Here is a 20,078-nt window from a genome sequence, read left to right as displayed (position 1 = left end):
GACCAAGTTCAGACTTCTTTACTGGGCACCTAAGATTCCCTCTTGGGGGTCTTCAGAGTAAACTACCATCAATTAAACAGGGAAGAAAGGCATTTCATTTGGGGACATACGCCCTTTTTACCATTTCCTCATCAGAAATAATAAAATGTACCTTCAGATTTAACTGCACAGGAAAGCAGATCACCCCTGGTTTGTAAGGGTCTCATGGTAAGACATTTAGGTAGGTTTCTAAAGAAACTAAGCATTATTGAATCAACAATCAGACATTCTTCTCACACAAAATAGAGACACATTATTTTCCCTCCCGCTGTTCAAACCAGACTGAGTGATCAAAGTGTTATTTTTTGCCATAAATAAACAAAATGTGAATATCTTCCATTGAGATTTTAATGTCTCTAACTGGCTGTGCTTCCGTTTTGTTACCTGAGAAATGGGATAATTATTTTCTTGATTTCATAGTATGCTTTGAACTTGGACAAAAGTACTATTCTCAGCACCAAAAATACATGCTCATAAGCTACTTGCAAAATGCCTTCCTTTAGGATATGGTACAGCTAGCCACGTGATTAAGTGATTTTTCAGTACAAACCTTTAAGACCTTTTCTCTTGCCTTTCACATTGGTATTTTTCTTCCAAATTTTACCACTTCCCAGCAGGACATTGCCCATAGGCAAACAAAGATTATCAAAACCAAACTCAGCATCCTGCCCCAAATCCTATTTTAATATTCTCAACAAAATCCTGAACTCCAATTTTGAATTTTTCTCTCTTCCATGCTCTTCCAAACATGACTTTTTCAAAAATCTTGACAAATACATACACTGATAATAACAGAAACAATATAATAAAAGGGACCTGACCAAAGCTTATCGCAAAGTGTTTCCCAGGTAATTCAAAATGGTAGTTCTTATGACACTTGGCAAGCTTTTTAATTTCCCAACCAGAATAGGTAAACAATAAAAGGCATGAACAAAACACTGTCCAGTTACAATTTTGTTGCTTTGCTGTGACTGTGATTAAATAATAGAAAGAGCATTCCATGCAAGGTACTGAGCTAAAATAATTCTTTAAAAAAGACATTAAAGTAAATCTGCTCCTCCACATATCAATGACCTCTTGAGGTCCCTTCTACTCTTATGTTCTTTAATTCTGTGTTTAGTTTATGTATGTCTCTACAAATATCTTTTGTGACTAGGCATAGCAAGTTTGCAGAGTGCAAACCATCTTTTTAAATATGCTATACAGTAAATTTACATTTCTGTAAAGACATCTTAAAGCTATTTTACAACTAATAACTATTGGGAGCCAGTGTATTTGTTGGAGCTTAGTGGGACTGATTACCTGTCTTTATAAAGCCAAGAGACTATTGACATCTTTGATTACAGGAGGAAGGCTTTTGGCGTGGATGTTTCCATAACTTGTCCGTATATTTTTAAACATTTGTTTCATGGAAGATCATGCAAGTGGACAATTTTAGATCTTGCCAAAGGCCTGAAACTATCAATTTTTACTTTTTTTACTCCCCTCCCTTTTTTTTCTCTTAGTTGCTTGGACAGGTGTATCCAGTTTTTCCACTAAGTTCCTCATATTGCAGGATTTTTTTTTTAATATGCATATGCATATTAGCATGCGTAATTACAACAAGGTTTATTCTACCCGATTTACAACAAAGGTAAGAAATTAAGAGGAATTCCTCCCAATCATTTGAATTCTATTTTTAGCACTTCAATTTGCTATAAAAATTAGACATCAATTCCTATTATAATAAAGATTGGAAAAAGTTTTCAGTCTAAATTTAATTTATTAAAAATTGATCCACCTATAAAGATTTTCTACAAGAAGCAAGGGAAAGGTGGAAACCTTTTAGGTACCCTGATGTGTAAAAGATAAATGCCTCCAAAGAATACTGGGAGCATATAAAGGATAATTAGTTTTCTTAACCATTTTCATATTCTTAACCAAAGTCACAACTGCAGTTACCACTGCCAGAATTTGCTTCAGTGAAAAAAAAAGCTGCAGCCAAGAAGACCTGTAGCCCAACTCTTTATCAGTGAGGACCTTACTGAAAAAGTAGTTTTGTTCTTGGTGAAAGATGAGGTCCCAGGTACACAAAATTATAATATATTCTACTTTCACTTTCTGGAAAGAATATATTAATTGTATCATTAACTTGTAGCTGAAATCAGGCAACAGAAAACATTACATAAATTACAGCATAAATAAAGGATTTACAAACAAAACAAATTTATAAACTTCAAAACAAATTTTAAACTTCATACAGTTGAGCAGATACACTTTCCTACAAAGATGTTCTGTGGGGATATAAGAGGTATTTGCATTTTCTGATCAGAAATCTAGTGTACTCTAAAATCAGCGTTGTGCTGGTTTATACCAAGGTTTGGCCCAAGTATCCAAAAGCATCCATGAAGATTTTGATCACCACTGTGTCGCAGTTGGCATACATATGGAATACTGACTAAATCCCATAGCCCTTACAAGGAGAAAATTTCTACTGATGTTAGAGTTTTATCTGATAAGGATTAAAATATGAGATTGATGGCAATATACTATTCCACTAATCATAAGTGTGGGCATATATAACATACATTGAAATATGGCACTTATGCAAAGCCTAGAGACGCATCTTGCCTATCCAGCATGATCTTACAAGGTATGTGAAAAATAGGACTGAATAAAATAGTATATAAGAATTCATCAGTCTTTCAAGTCTCTCAAACTATAGTAGTATTACAACAGTTTCTACTACTGAAAACTCGTAGGACAGACTGAGAAGACGTTCAGGCTCCCTATCTTTTCTCTCTGCATTTCATAACACGTATCATGAAAATAGATTTAGAAGAGCGGAAAGACGATAACTTGTTCTGCAATGCGATTGCATGTTGGGGCATACACTATTTATCAGTGCTGTTAATGAACTGTGAAGTATGAAAGCTTTATCTGCGTGCTGCCTGGGTTAATCAAGGGTGATGCTGGAAGAGACAGGGTTGTCTCAGCCCTGAGAAACGCCAAAGCTGCCACCACAGGAGTTACAGCTAAACTCTGAGGAGATACGCTTCCAAGATTTCACTCTCTGCTCTCTCTTAACTCATCCCAGTCTACTAAATCTTACAGCTGCAATCATCCTAGGCAAGGAGAGGTGACCTACAACTGGTGACTTTGAAAATTCAGTGATCACTGAAGTGATGGAAGAAATTCTTTAATTCTGGAGCTTGACAGGCAGGGTTGCTGTGAGCTATCTCCTCTGCTGTGGTCAGTTTTTTCTTAACTAATCCCTGCATTGCCCAGATATACCCCTGTCTATTTAGATGTCTTAGTGGGCACCCTGTGCTTTCTCACTCTGATTGCAAAGTCCTAATAAGAAATTACATTCTTGCCTCAGCATTCAACAGGCTGCACACACATCAGCCAGCACACAAAAAAGATGACACAGCCCCTGCATTCCAGCTGATTTACCCAGTCCCTAGTGAAACCTGTTGCCCTTTTGAGGTAAAATGTATTTCTCTATTATGGCACATGTTCAATATATACAGTTATACTACAATCAAAACAAAAGTGTCCTAAACATATAGGCTGAGATGTTTGACTACAACTTATTCATATTAATCCTTGCTTAGAGTGGGATGCTGTTGTTCTATGGAAAGTTTTACTATATTAATAATGACATTGCCTCAATATACAATCTATAATATATCTAAGTACATTGAATAGGTATGATTTCTTGTATAAACCTTCAATTAAATACACTTGTCTAACAATGTCATCTCACATGTTTGACAGAGATTGGTAAAAATATATATAGGTATCCAGTCTCCCAGTACACAGGATTCAGTGGTTAACTTTTAACCTCTGCTGCCAAGCTCTACTTTCAAACATCAGTATTGAGAGGACTATTTTCTCATTCCAAGGGAGAACAGAGTTCTGGAAAAATTCTTGACGTGCACCCAAAATGCAAGAGAAGTAACCCCAATGTGTCCCGCATTACAAGACCCAGGTTAGGGTAACAAGCCAGGTTTCTTGCAAACTGTAAACAAAAAGTTAAGGAAGAAAACTCACAGATCCATACAGCCGAACAATAAAGCTGTCAAAGAGTTGGTTTCAGCTTATCAGTTATCTTTTTCACAATGCTACATGGTTCATGTTAAATCACAATCCTAAGCCACAATGTTATTTGGGATATCAGTTCCTACAGTTAGGAAATATTCAACTGATTACAGCATCTCCAAGTTTTTATATTCCCTCTTTATCTTTGAACACTACATGAGCATTGCAGAGAGAAAACAAAACAGCAGTCAACACGGTAGCTGCAATATGGCTTCCTATGAGAAGGTCGACATTTAATTGGCTTTTTAATTTTCCCTTGTCCAGTACTTGTCCAGTGTTTCTGTGTGTGTGTGTCCGTGTGTGAGCGCGCACATGTTTTCTTCTCTTTTTTATGGTGCACTTCACTGACATATTTAATAGTCACTCATTTTCATAGTATTTGTTTACTATAACTTACAAAGATTGGAGGATTATATTGTATTTACAAACAAGTTGGCACTTACAGAATAAATTATTGATTCCTCTTTATTTTTTTATTTCATTTTATTTTCCTTTTCTCTCATCTTCTTTTTCACCCCAGGGCATCCAGAATTCAGGCAGAAGAGTAAAACCTGCTGCCTGCTGCCATTATGCTACATTAACAAGAGTAAATAGGATTCCAGCTGATACACTCTTTTCCAACAGTTTGCTTGTTGCTGAGAGGCAGTGCCTTCCACCTCAGTTCATGTCTGATGCTCAGGAACTGTTAGTCAAGTGAAAGCAAAGGCTGCATGTTTTCTTCCTCATTCTTATCCATGCGTTTCAGCACCCCAGGATCCACGACCGACTGAGACCTGTAGAGGAATAGCATATTTATTTGACATTTCTAGATCAAGACAAATGAGGGTAAACCTCAGCTTTCTTTTGCTTGTTTTAATTTCTGCTAGGGTGTAAAAATAATGGTACAGCATTATCCAAGCATCTGATCATTGCAAATGATCAGAAAATACCCTCATGGAGGGATTACATTACTTTAAAGGGCTGCTTTGTGGATATAGGAGCAAAAAGAGAAATAAAGTAGATTCTCTTTTTCTTAGTGAATCAGTGAAGAAAGGTGAATCCTCAGCACAAAACAGAGGGCAAACTAAGCTATCTTTTGTACTGACTTAAGCACTGACCCTCTCTACCAGAAGGTTATATGGCACTGGGCTGATAAAGAAGGTACAATTCAGCCCCTTAGCTGGCTAATAGCACACTGCCATTACTGGCACGTTAGCTGGATGCACAAGTTGCTCCTTTTCTGAATAGCACTTAAATGCAACAGTGCTAGCTCCTAAGTCAAACCTAGGGAATCCTGACATGGTCAGAAGAATTTCCGGAGCAGTGGACACTTCTGTCAAAGGCATATATCAGTTCAGCTACACAGAGCAAAGAAGTATGGTAAGGGCAAATTGAATGATGATTGTAAAATTTCTCCAGATTCAGCACAGAAGCATAACTCTGGCACTGGTACCCTGCAACAGCCACATGTGCAGGAAAAAAAGGAACCCCCCTCCAGTGAAATCAAAAAAACAGTCTGAAGTGTTAAGAAAAGGTCTGACATCACTGATGTCTCAGCTAGTCAAAAAGCAGACACTTCTGACCCTTGCTAAATGTTTCCTTTAGTGAGAAGACTTTCATGCTAGAAATTTCTATTTCTCTTCCTTTCTGTGAAGATTTGGGATGGCTAGAGCATGAGTACATCTCTACAATGTAGACATCTATTTTTGTTCAGTGGAAGCACACTACGACTGCAGCATTGCTCAGATTTGCCCATTTGGAGGGCTACAGCACAGAGAACAATCTTTATGAATTCTGACCTCTCCTAAGATACATACAGAGTCAGTCCCCCAGTCTTGTAAACTGACATCATCCACTGAGACAAATTAATGAGGCTGGTAGCAGGAGATAATTTGGTCTCTCTCAAAAAATCTAAACAAAACCTTCAAAAACACTGGAAAAAACATCTGAATTAAAGCCTAGCTGAAAACTTTAAACACAAGGTTATTTTCTAATAACACTCAGCACTTTCTCTTACTGATGCTAAAATCAAGAAAATTAGCTTTAAAAATCTGATGGTTTCTCTTGTGATAAACATAATTTTAAAAATTTAATTAAAACTGTAAAATAACCCTCATCTAGAATGCTGGTCAGTTCCTGAGGCAGAAAACTAAACCACTGAATTAAAAATGCTTTTTTAAAATCTTCATAAGGTGCCATGCCAATGCAAAGCTGATTGAAAATCTGCTGGTGGGAAGCTGTACTCCTGGAAAATCCAGTTCATCAAGATAAAAAATGCTGTGGAAGCATACTAATTTCAAAGCATTCCCAGCTGAATGTAAGTACTAATAGGAGACTGAGCCTTTTGCTAAGCTGCCAATGTCTGAGCAGCCAAGGTTTCCAGTTCTCATCTGGGGAACTGAAGGGGAGCTGGAAAGGCTGCAAACCTGGCCTCAAATTCCCAGTGAGACAGTTTTGGCTGCAGAATCCCAGGGCCTCCAAACTCCCTGATGGAAAGGCAGATATGAAAATTAAATTACACAAACCCTAATCTATGGCTTGTAAACTCAGGAGCCTAATCGCCTTGAAGAAGGAGAAATCTTCATTCACTTTTAAATCAACATTTATTGTCATGTTACAGACATGTTTCATTCCATTTAGCAGCAATTCGTGAATGAAGGTAGGGGAAAGGAAAAAAACAGTTGTGTAAGTCTATAGCACCTTCAATCCACATGTCCTAAATAACTTTACAGTCATTACTGAATAAATTCTCACAAAACATAGTAAGATAGAGTTGTACTACAAAGCCCCGTTGCAGAGATAAGGAACCAAAGTCACACACAGATACTTTGCAAAGCTGATCAACAAGACATCCACTCTGTGGGGTTAGGTGAGAGGAGGATGTAGGTCTCCAGCTGGGTGCCTCAGCCATGAGAGCCACAGAGGGACACAGCCACAGGCTAAACACAACTGCTGAGACAGCTGCAATGGTGCCACACATGAACATGTTCTCCCCAGAGGTCTGTGCTACAGATGGGATTAATTCCTCCTTATCTTTGCCACTCTTCCCATGATCAGCCTCCCTTTCAAGTAGAGATCATCCAATTCATCACAAGTTCAAGATCTGGAGGAATGTCACTGGTTCATATGGGGGCGAAAATGAGTAACAAATAAATGAATTCTCAGCAGGATTTTGATTTAAGAAGGATATTCTTTCAGAGCAATAAACCAATTTTAAAATGGCAAGTCAAATTAAACAAGACAATTGCTCAAGATCTGCTAGATGCTTGTGAAATTTGTTCTAAAAAATTATGAACTTTTCATTGACTTACTGTCATGTTTTTTTCTGCACTAATATACCACCCTCAGTGTAGTTTTAAACTGAGATAAAAAATCCACCAGGTGCCAAATTCAAAGTAAATATATTTTTTAACAAAATAGAGTTTGTCTCTTTAGCTTTTCTATTTCTGTTTTAACACAGTCTGTGGACTTAATACATCAAAGTCCTTACTACCACTCCCTTCTACTCAGTACTAGCGCAGTAAGTCTACTTGGTACTTTTTATATCCAACAGCAGGGAAGAAGGATTCCAGCAGGCGCTGCAGACATGCTAACTGAAAAAGAGTGTGAAGGTGAGGAAATTTCAGCTCAATATTATGTAGATACAAATTTCAACATGCTTATTTTCTGCAGTATGTGTCCTGCTGTGTCAGCTAACCTGACTGAAAGAACGTCAATTTGAAGTTTACACTGAAGTGTAATTCTACATTAAAGATTTTTCAAGCACAAGTTAAAAGAAAATAAAACAGGTAAGTGTGAGAAAGCATTATTCAAGAAAGAACGAAGAATCTGGTCAATCCACTGCTTTTCCATTTAACCATGTGCTTGCCCAGCATAGTCTGGAAAATTCTGCTCCAAAGGGTCTTGTTACAGGCCTCATGGTTTTTTGTTGTATCCTTGGATGAAGCTGTTTACCCTCATGACTTCATTTTGCAACAGTAAAACTTCTGCAGTTCAGCTCCTAAATTCCACCCTTCTCTCCAAGACAGCTTCTCTATTGTCTCATAATTCTTTTATTACGTGTAAATCATACATAAATGTGTTGCTCACCTTTCCCCCTCCCCTGGCTCTTTGCTGTCCCATTTTCTCCATTACTTGTTGTTAATTGAATCTTCGTCATATGGCTTCAGGATCTTTTTTAAATTCTCCCTAACATAGTTCATTCCCATCCAGTCTCTTGCTATTTCCCACTTTCAATGCACTGTAGGTTTTTTCAACACAAAATCTTTAAACTTCTTTTTTTACTCCTACAGCAATCTCCTGTTGTCTCCTCTCTATTTGCCCAAAAATATCTCCCTTTCAAACCACTCTGTCCTCCCCAGACTGTGAAACATTTTCCAGCCAAAATCATCTTTCTGGCTGAGTCGTCTGAAAATATTTTCTCCTGCTTGATCTGCTTCCAGAGTGTCTCTCTCCCTTTTGCATCAGTTGCCATCTCCTGAAACTGAATTCTCAGCTTAGCATATTCTGACTTAATTTTAGTGACTTTATATATGGTTTTCTACCCCGTTTGTTCTCTTCTGACTCATTGCTAGGCCTACCCCCTACGAGCTTCGCTCTGACTTTTGCTGCCCTGCTCGACCTTTTCTATCACGCTGCTTTAATCTTTCCCCTTGCTCTTCTACAACCCTGACAAGGTTGGACCAGGTTTACCCCCCCACATGAATCACCTCACTGCTTCCATAGTTACTAGAGAGGTAACTAACCCCTCCCTGTACTTTATTTTGAATGATAAAATGCAGCAAGCAATTTTACTGTGTCTTCTCAAAGAGATGACTATCAGAACACCAGGATGTTTACCAGACCTGAGCATAAGAATTGGCACTGATTTTTGTCCTGGTTCTCCTCATTACTTTTTGTCGTGTTGTGTGCAGGCACTGTGACTGACAGTTCAGATGCTGTAAATGTCCTGGCACCTACAGGCTAGTGGATACGAGGCACTGGGTTATGGGATGGAGGAAGGTAAGAGTTATCTTTACCACTCAGCTGGATAATTTGCCCCAATTTATCCTCTGCAGAGAGGCTCACTCCAGCTAGCAATGTCTCTCTAATACTTCCTACTGTAGGCTGGGGTGGGAAGTCAGCTTGTTCCAAGCACAGTACTGTATACAATACCTATATGGCACCATGGAAATAATTTGCTATACTGATATCACAACTCACATGGGTAATAATCAACACTGTGGTTTATAATCAGCATTGATTGATCTTAAAAAAGAGAAAAAAACAGTCCTTGTATAATAAACTGAGGGATCTACTTGCAGCTTCATGAAAGAGGAGGAAGGCAAATGTTGACCTTATGGCAACACCAGAAGACCACAGTACCTTTAACCCACCTTTTCATGGATTTGGGAGAGAGGTCTTTTTCTATATCCTTTGCAGGAGCATTGTAGGAGTCTGCATTGCATTCACTGTCATCATCGTATTCATGGTCAAGCAGTGTTCTTGCCCATGTCCCCATGTCATAGGGGGGCAACATTCCTCCAAACTCTGAAGGCAGGATCTCAGGGTGTATTAGCTGATGCAGGCTGTTGAGGTTATTACCATGCAGGAATATCTGTATGTACACAAGCATGTAAAAACAAAGCAGTATCACAAAAATCATCAAAGTCCAAATTACATCATCATTGCTAGAGGATATTGTACAGTTCCAATACTCTAGCTGTGTTGGGCTAACAGAGATGGCCATCAACACATACATCGCCTCTGCGTTAAGTATGGTCATACTATGTTCATAAACGTACAAAGTGATTAAAGAATAAATGACTTTAAGGAGGGTAAGAACAGATGTCAGGTAACTAGATGGACTGGAGATTAGACAGACAGACTGCCTATCTCCTGTTATTTGCTTTCTCTAATCCTGTGAATTAAATTAAGTAAATAAATTAAGACCATCAATAATAAATAAAATTTATATTCACCATATACATTAAGGAATATGTATTGACTATCAGCATCCAGCCATGAGCTCTATAAATAAGATCAACAGTGCAGTGTAATTAAAACTCCACTGGAAAGATTTTCTTCCTTGATATGATGGTCCTAGTAACTACCATCCATACATGACAATATATGAAGTAGTAACAGCACAATAATTTATGTGTCAACAATGAGGGAATAGTTGATGGACTACTTGGTATTTTCCATCAGCGTTTTGGTAGACTGATTTATTTTCAGATATGCTTTACATTTACAGAAATGTATATGCATATGCATACTTGTATTTATGTTTATATTTAACCTTATTGTTTCTCTTCAGAAACCTGGAATGTGTGACTGATGAGCACTAGAAACAGAGCACCTCTGGAATTGGACAGCCTTCTCCCACAGATACTAGGGATCTGCAGACCTTCCACTGGGAGGAAACGCCTGCTCTTGGGTATGGCTACACAGGCAGCTCACAGCAGCTATTTCTAGACTAGCAAGTAAGATGGGTCAGGATTCACCCTTTGGGACTAGAAGCAAGTGCCATGGCACAGTTCACATCCATACGGTTAAAATTCTTTCACCTCTAGAACAAGTTCACCTCATCCATACCACTCACTGGTCCCTGACATCCCCAAACTGTTCCTGAGCAACATCTAAGAAAGTACCAGCTGGCACTGGCCAGTGCTATGCCAGAAAGCATCCGTACAATTAAACAGTAGGAATGGCAGTGCCCAGCCCTTTTTAATTTGCTAGCGCTGAAGTAGCTGGGAAGGCAAGGTAGGACATGTCCTCCAAACACCTGTGCACGGCCTCCCACTCCCCACAGGGCAGGCAGAGGTGTGTGCACAGACAGGAACCAAGCGCTACCAATTCACATCCCACTTCACCTTGCAGGGACTTCTCTGGCCAGCTATGCTCCTACCATGATTTATCAAGAGTTAAATGCAAAAGGCAGAAAGACAAAAAGACCAAATATATGCTTGTCTTGTATAGGTTATTTCAGCCCATCTTCCAGTCAGCTGTGGGGACAGGAAGCTTAATATGACCATGCAAACCCATTAATGTTCTTCCATCTCAGAAAGGAATTTATCCTTGTGTGAAAGAACTAATATTAACAGCAAAAGTAATTTGTTTTATGGTGCCTTTCCAACTGAATGTTTCATTTCTTAACAATTGTTTTTTATACTTGCCTAGTACTACATTGATCTGAACAGAGCTATAAGTTGCAAATCTACTAGATGTATTAAAAACAACAGAAAATTATTCAGAATAAACACAACAGCAAATAATGAGCCTGATAAAATTCTTAAGAGAATTCTGTTGGGTCTGGGTTTTTTCCCCACAATAATTTGTTCTGTTTCTTAAGGGTTTTTTCTAAAGTTGATTTTAAATTTTACGTGCTGGGCATAACTGTCACATTTTGACACTAAGTTTTTGACCCTAAATTGATATTTAACCACCTAACTACTTCTTAGAGGTATTCAGCACTGACAAAAAAGTGTAAAAGGTCAGCGCACCTAAAAATATATGTCACTGACTCAGGTGTCTAAATAAAAATTTAGATGTTAACTGATAAGCACCCGTGTTCAACTGCCTTGTCACTTATTTTTAATGTTGTAACACACCTATGAGCTGTATTTTACATCCTGGTTATGCATATGGAGCACTTGACTTAAAAAGGCCTCAAACATATCTGGCACTATAATGTTCTTTGTTGAAGCTGTAGTCAACAGAGTGCAACTGAATCCTGTAAAATGGGTTTTCATTTGCATATTTATAACATATTACATAAAAGGCTTTGTGATCTATAGTTCAAAATCTGTGAATACCAGAGGCCTCTCAAGCATAACCTGTCAGTAAAAAAAAAGCTAAACACCAAGGATCATTGTGGTTTTGTACACCGTGTTTGAGGTGAGAAAATGTAGAGTTGCTTAGAGAGCTGATCCCATTTAAAAAAAAAAAAAAAAATCATCACATTCTTTGTAGTGGCTTTGAACATGATGCTGATTGTGTTTTCCTGGATGACAAATTTCCTGTTACAGAAATAATATCATTCTATGTGCTATCACCACCAAGCTCTAATTTAATTGCACTGATGCAAATGCTGCGAATTCAGCAACGTCTGAGAGACTGCTCATGCTTATGCACAGATGCATGCACACAAATTTCCTTTCATTCAAATCAGTATTTGCAAACTACTATGCACCAGCTGTGTGTTTTAGTTCATGCTAATGTCAAGGAAATCACACTAGGAAAGGACTTCATACTCACTACCTCTGTTCTTAAAAGAAAGACACAAATGAAATAGAATTGAATTTAATTTAATACAATTTTAATAGAAATTGCAATGTGACAATATTTTTATATGACCCAGAGGAAAGCATATGCTTACTTTTTAAAATTCACATTAAGTGCAATGCTTGACTGTGTCCTTAAAGGACAATGCTGTGCAAGTTTCTAAAACAGTTCAAGACACTCTTTACAATGGAGACGTATTTAAATACTTTCCACTAATAGCAAGCTGATAATTGTGTATATCTACTTTATTAGCCTATAATACTTCTGCCAAGTAATGGACAATTAAACAGAATAATACCCTTTTTCGTGTCTTCTCCTTTAAAAAGGGACGTATGACTGTGTAGAGGGCATGGATATACCACGGCTGATTGACGAAATGTATTCCTCCAAACCGAGCTGGAAAACTGTCCTGTATGTCACAAAACAAATATGTACAATATGAGTTGGCTCTTAACAGAAGTTGCACATGCTTTAAATACTTTTTAAAAAAAAAATGCTGAATGCTTTCATTTTAATCATAAATCTTAAACAAGAAGAAACAATTCTTCAAAACTCTGTCCTCTCAGTTGAGTTCCAACCTTCCACATCAAGCAGCAACACACACTGGACAGAGCAGTGAGGAAGCATGCTGAGACAGCTGTGGTATTCAAATAAAGGCATGGCATTTCTATTTCCAAACTCCAGAAATGCTTTAAACATTTATGATTTGCCCATAATCCATCTATGCAATCTATTTTTCTCTTTTCCACTTCTACAGGTTTTATTAATTTTTAATAGTAACCATCTCAACTCTTTCAGCGTCATTGAAGAGCACTAGAAATGTCTCCCGTTTCCACCTTAAAAAGAAAGTGTAAATCTAAACTACTATTCAAAATGTCTCCAACATTAGCCATATTTCATAAAACTGAGAATGCATTAAACAATATGCATAAACTGTTATGCAATATCCATGACAGTAATTCTTGTCACATAGACAGAGGCCTTCTGGGAGCTTAAATGTAATGACAGAATATCTGTATTGAAACATTGACTTTTCTTATTTCTTACTGAGAAACACAAGAGGCAGACAACTCACTATGAAAGATTCTGATCTGCATTTTCAATTTCTAAGTCAAGAGAATATGCCAGATGGCTTGGCGGTTTGAAAGAGGGCAGCTACTCTGTCTTGGAATACTATTGCCAAATTCATCCCGTGTCCTCGTTTTGTCTTTTCCTGGTTGATCATACGCCCAATGCCATAAGCTGCTGCTGTCTCTTATGTTGCCTAGAGTTACAGCACTGAGCAAGGAAGCAAGAGATGTAAACAGGTTTGTAAACTGATGCATGTCCCCTTTTGTTTTCATGGGTTATGTCAGAACCTTCTCAGTGTTTAGGTATACAGAGTTATTAAATTAATGGCTTCCATTTGAACCCTTATTCAACAGGTGGTCAACTCTAGGCAGACATGGTAGTCACTTAGATCAAAACCAGGTTCCACACAGCAGCCGCAACTCCCATTTGACAATACAGGTATAAGCAAGGACATGCTTCCCAGCTACACATCCTAATGCGTGGATGCAGTAAAGGCAGCTTCAGGTCCATGTTAGTGGGTTTAGAGGCTCAAAAGGAGGCAATCAAATGGTTAGATGGGGCACTTTGTGCAAACAGACATATTTTTCTTCTTCTGGATACAAGACAGCAGGCCATATAGAAGCATCCAACAGTCTAGATATAACCCACAAAGTAGTATTTGAAGCATATTGATTTAAGGTATACATACAGCACACAGTAAAAAAATGGTCAAGAAAAAAATCATAAACTGTATCAACCAATCAAGAATTGTCAGATAAGGAAGGTAGGAACTGTAGGAAGGAAATGTTTAAGGAAATGTTTCCAGATAGGAATATACTTTGAAAAAAGTGCATATTGCCAAGCAACCTCCTTAGTTCTGTGAAGGTGTACAGAGCTGTGGGAATAATGAAGCCTGAAGAGGTCACTCAGTCCTCTCAAAAATACCATTCAAATACTGGGAGGTACTTCTAACCCAGGGAGTCTTTACATCAGAGTGCCATCTGCCTCCAAACTGCACCAACCTGGTGGATTATCAGATGAAATATTTTCCATCAAGGAGACAATGCCTTAACAACATTCTACAGGGAGGATGACAGCTACAACACAGATCACTAACATCTGGCTGGCCACAGCTCAACAGTCAAGACAATTAACACTCTATTTACAGGTTTTCTCCAGAAACTTTTGATTAACAACAGCCTTGAAATAAAACATATTGAAAGACTGTGCTACAGAAGCCTCATCTTGCTAAACACCTAGTTCCTGTCAGCACTGACTAAACGCCAAACAGGATGGTTGATAATTTGACATGTAATTCACCCTGTTCAATATCGTAAATCCCAAAACACCATTTTGAGAAAACAGCCTCTGATGTACAAAAGGTAGTAAATTATGTCCTTATCACAGTAATCCAAGGAAGCCATTAGAAAGGATAAATCATTGGATGACACCTTAACCTTTAGTTAGTTGCAGGAGATACCATTTATCTACAGAAGGTTGTATTTATCTGGTTTATCATGGCTGCTGCTCCAGCGTAGAAGTCCAGTGCAGCATGCCATATACCATGCACAGAAGAGCATACACTACAGCCACAGAAGACACCTTTTGCTAGTTTCATCTAGATGTCTTTGAAGAGATCTTCAGAGTTTACATTGGAATGGTAACTGTATTAAGCTGCCTTCTTGCACGATTTTATAAGCTATCTTTTTCTGCATCTTGGAACCCATTTACATGGAAGGTCATGGACACACATGGAATGATTCTCAAATAGAAGATACCAGTTAATATTAAAAGCCAATGTGTCTCAGTGTTTTTCAACAATTCAAAGGCATTTTCCAGAAGTGACTAAAGAAGCTGGATATTTATCGATTTCTGTGACTGGACTGAGGTGCTCAAATTCACGAGAACATCCTCAAGTATAATTAGGAACACCCAAAATTTGGGCCTGGAAAGAGAAAGGGTGATCTGGTCAGAATGATCCTACATTGTACACAGTGCTGGGACTAGAATTCAAAAGATGCTGATCCAAAACCCAATCTCAACAGCACCTGGTAAGAAAATAAAAAAGCAGAATAAGCAACTACAGCTGCTGGAGAAACAGGTGTCAGAAGGTTGCCTGGCTCTTCTCAGACGTATCTGACTTCCGCATGGGGATTTGCCAGACAGATGGCCATCCTACACAAACAGCAGGTAGGAACTTCTTCCAAATCACTGATTTTTCTGGGTTTTTACGTAGATTAAGTTACAAGCATGGTGGCAGTCACAACTGCCTCTGTAGACATATTGCACTTCAACAGAAAAGTCTGTAACCCATGAATCATATGAATTCTAAGTAAAAGGAATCCCATGCCAGAAAACAGTAAGAAACGGGGATCAGCCACGAAGTGAGCTGTTCATTTGACTGGAAAAGTAATAAATCTGATGGGGTATTACCAAATGACTAAAAAGAACTAATTATATAAACACAGTGTGTGTGGATTTTTTTAGCCATTCACAATAACCTCTGACTATGCAGCAGAACACAACCTAAGTGTGCATCTGATGAATGCAGTTTGGGACATGGCCACTCCACAGATGCAGGTAAGCTGGTAGTTACTATTAGTGACCACAGTCGTGATACAAGGCTCACAAGTGACAATTGATAGTAGGCTACCAAGGAAGAGGCAGACTCCAACTGTTTGCAGGACAGGATGACTGCCAGTGCACGGCAGTAACTGACCTCTCCTTTAACATCTATAAGCCAATGTTGGAGAAGGACCCCAAGCAAACTGCCTCACCAGGTTTCCATCTCCAATGATGTGGTTTTGCTCACTCACAGCACAGCAGTTTTACCTCTCTGCTGCACATAATTTATACGACCTGTCTCCACAAGCTTCCTATCCAAAGATCCAGCTGCTGTTGCCTGCTGCAGCCTTTGGCACATGGTAGGTGGTCAGGTTTCCATTTGCTGGGCACCACATCCCACCCTGTGCTGGGCTCCCAGGGTTTCACAGAGGGTCTCACTCTCTGCTGTGGCCAGCAGAAACTCTTACAGCACATGTAATAAAAGCGAAATCAGTATATGAGATTTTCAGCAGTATCTAAGAAAGGTAAGTGCCAAATTCCTACTGAAAATCAGTGTGAGTTTTCTTAGTGGTGTCAGAACTGTTATCATAGCGATAATAAAAATGACCCACCTTTTTCATCGTTACCAAATGTGAGAAATTAAATAACAACTTAAATCCCACAGCATTCTCAGCTCCTTGGCTTTCATGCCTACATTTAAACCTCTGAAATCTACTTGTAAAGAATTAGCTCCCCCAGCTAAAATCAGTACTGAAGTCAACTGTGTTTGCACAGCTCTTCTTTAGGAGTGGAGTGCTAGGACTGCTATGTGCCCATAGATATACTGGCAGCCCAGTCACACCAGGCCTTCACAAGCATGTTACATGTCACCTGCAAATAGCCAATCTGGACATACCTTGCCCCATACTAACACCGCAAGGGTGCTTGGGCACAAATGCTCTGGGGTCATGTTTGAGGGTTTGCTGTCCTTATGGGCAGTAAAACCATTTTTGCAGACAGTTTGGAGGCATCCTTCAAAGGACTGTCTAAACAAATATCATGAACACACTCACACACTTTACTTAAAGCTGTGCTTGAGTGCTGGGATGAATTCAGGCTGCAGCATCTGCAGGTGACAAGAGTCTATAGAGTCAAAACTGTGAAAACTGTCTTCTCAACAAAAATTACAAGTTCAGATACAGCATATTAAATTATTAGTATCTTAAATATCACTTAATAGTTACTCCTGAAGGTAATAAACTCAGGTCTCCTCCAGCTATTCAAAAAAGTCAAGCATGTCAGGGAGAAAAAAAAAAAATCACTATGACGAACCAAAATAGTATCTTCATAATGGAAAGCTCTGCTAGAAAGACATTAAAACATTCTGTCTGATGCAAGATGCAGCATGACTAAACTTAATTTTTACTTTGTTAAAGAAGATACTATGGAAAATCAGAGAAATAAAAGCTCTGATTAGAAGGAATTTCAGTTCCTTAGTTCTACAGGAGTTGAATTACAGAGGAATCAACAGCCAAGACTTGCTCCCAATTTGTAACCTTCACTGAAGGTACGAAAAACAAGGCATGTCTAATACCAAACTTCCTGCAGGCATCCATCCATGACAAGGGTAATTGCAGTGTCTCAAAACCAAGTAACTTGTGTGTCAAGACTGATGTCCTGTGCTCAAGGCATGACCTTAGTCTGGGACGATATCCAGAGGTATGGTAGGGTGATAAAGAGACTGAAAAGTGTATTTGTGGAGTCTAAAAAAATTTGGATTGTTTTGATTACGAAAACAAATACTGGAAGGCAGATGCTATCTGTAAACACACTAGGGAGAATAAATGAGAGGTGAGGAAAGATTCTTTCAAAACAAAGGACAACGTTGACACCCAAACAAATGAGAAAAAGCTCACCATGAACAAAGCTAGACTGGAAAGTGGTAGACAGATTTGAATCATCAAGCATCCAACAAGTTTGGGGGACAATAAGCAACCTAACTAATTTTGAGACAAAGATTACTAAATTATGAGGAATTCAAGCTTCAGCTTGTCTGTAACAACAGGAGACTTCATCTTTGTCCCTCTGTGTTAAAGCTTTTTAAGGTTCAAGTCCAAAAAAGTTTTCAGGCTTCAATGATGGTGACATCTTGTTTAATTCCTGGAAAAGCTGTGTGAGTTATTTCCTTCTGTAAGACTATGGTGTTGTTCCCTCCTAGCTTGAGCTTTTCATTTTTATTGAACAACGCTGAACCATTTCTAAGACAAACAAAAAGAGCTCAAATAAATTTTTCTTACTGTATTCAACCAAAAGAGCACCACCTAAAGGCAAATTAACATCATTCAGTGACATTCATACAAAACAAGATCTAATTATCTAGAACTGGATGTTGTAATTTTGCTAAGAAGCTTCCAGTGAAGCAATCTGACTTTTGGCAGTCCTCCTTTTTATTTCTATTAGTCATTTTATCTTACAGCTCATATAGAAATATGTTAAATTGAATGTGATGAGGAGAAAGATGATATCCATCCAGTGAGAATATTGCTCTTTTTATTGCAGTCTCTGTTTTAATTTCAAATAATCTTCCATCTTTCATTTTAATATGTCACTTACAAAAATTATATATCAGTTAAATTAATAAGGTGGATAGGGATTTAAAGCCATCTGACCACGTGTGTCTGCTTGTTTATATATAAATATAATAAAATTTAAAATATACATAGATTTTGTGATTCCACTATTTGGATAAAGGGCTTAGATCAATCTCATTTTTTTAATTAGATGGGCTTGAGAAAGAAAATATTTCGTGTAAAACTTCCTATATTCATTTGGAATTATTTATTTTTGCAAATTAACTTCAAGAGGTTTTGGACTGATTTTTTAAAAAGTTTTAATTAGACATTGTGTGAAATTCTTTTAGCAATTTTTGCTTGTTTTGACAGGGGCTTAGCGTTTTGAGTATTTTTTTTCCCTTGACTCTTTTGTTTAGTTTGAACCTGGAAAAATTAAGGCTTTAATTTTAAAGAGGAATGAAAAATGCTGTTTTCCAAGGATAGTTCTGTCTTCAACTACAAACACTGTCTCTTTTTTAATTCTAAGTAACACTTCATTTGGAATGTGAGACATTAAAAAAGGGGGAAAAAAAACAGAATCTTTTCACAGCATGATGCTCTTTCCAAATTGGCAAAGCCAGAAAAACAGTAAGAAAGATGGTAGAAGTAAGTTCTTCTACACTGTTTTTTTTTTTCCTGATTAAAATAATTCTTTACAATAGGCAATTACCAGATGGTGATTTCTTCTATGGAAATTTCCATAGGGGGGCAAAAAGAATCAATTTTCCAGGCAGCTTGTGAATGTCGTATTAGATTAAGATTAGAGACAAATGGAAAAAAAAAAAACACTATACTGCAAACTGCTTGTGCATAAATATAGTAACAATACTTTCATAATGCTAGTGGAATAAAAATAATGCCATGAATTACTGTTCATTAAAATGCCATACTCAAATTCCTGAAGGCAAAAGTCTTTGGCCAGGGACTGTATAAAAGGAGATGAAATGCCACACCAGCATCTCAGCATCCTGAAGTCACTCTCTTTTAGTCAGTGAGGCTATCCTGATGCCCAAGCAGCCCTTGGTCTGCCGAGATCACTGACCACAGGATTACTGTCATAGTGCTTTTCATCATGCAGAAAGCCTCCCACAGCCTTGAGGCCATTTCAAAGAGAAGCATCAGTAGTTCTCAGACAGCCCCTCTCCTTGTGCCTGACCACTTCCAAATGTGAGTAGGCTAAATAGCACCTTACCTAGAATTGCCTTAGGGGAGTTAGACTTTGTTTTTCCTGTTTTGTTCAACCAAAATGTGATCTCTTGTGCTACTTCACATTTCCTTCACAGCAGGAGGAAGTAAGGGAAACCTTAGGATAATGTTAAGACAAGGGCTGAAAAAAACAATGACAAGGCAGAAACCAGAGAAATAATAGAAAAGTGAGGAGCAGAGGAAAATGGAAGAGATTAAATTAAAATTAATTCAAGGAGGGCTATAGAGAAATTACTATGATGCATAAGAAAAATACATATTTATCATGTTCCTCATCTATCTCCTTTCCAAAACTTGCAC

The 20,078-nt window shown here is 38.1% G+C and overlaps 1 protein-coding gene across 1 annotated transcript; it reads right to left on the bottom strand.

The window, feature by feature from the left end:
• Positions 1–4,602: 4,602 nt before the first annotated feature.
• LOC104525287 (clavesin-2) lies at positions 4,603–16,930 on the bottom strand. The gene is made up of 4 exons (XM_010168394.2): positions 16,877–16,930; positions 12,665–12,775; positions 9,477–9,697; positions 4,603–4,895 (listed from the first exon to the last, which is right to left on the bottom strand). Exons 1-4 carry the CDS (start codon positions 16,928–16,930, stop codon positions 4,808–4,810), a joined length of 474 nt encoding a protein of 157 aa, XP_010166696.2. The 3' UTR covers positions 4,603–4,807.
• Positions 16,931–20,078: the final 3,148 nt, after the last annotated feature.

Source organism: Antrostomus carolinensis, unplaced genomic scaffold, assembly GCF_000700745.2.
Source record: "Antrostomus carolinensis isolate BGI_N321 unplaced genomic scaffold, ASM70074v2 scaffold4615, whole genome shotgun sequence".
Lineage (NCBI taxonomy): Eukaryota > Metazoa > Chordata > Aves > Caprimulgiformes > Caprimulgidae > Antrostomus > Antrostomus carolinensis.
The sequence above is the reverse complement of the archived record's forward strand: the minus strand, read 5'-3'. Positions and strand labels throughout refer to the sequence as shown.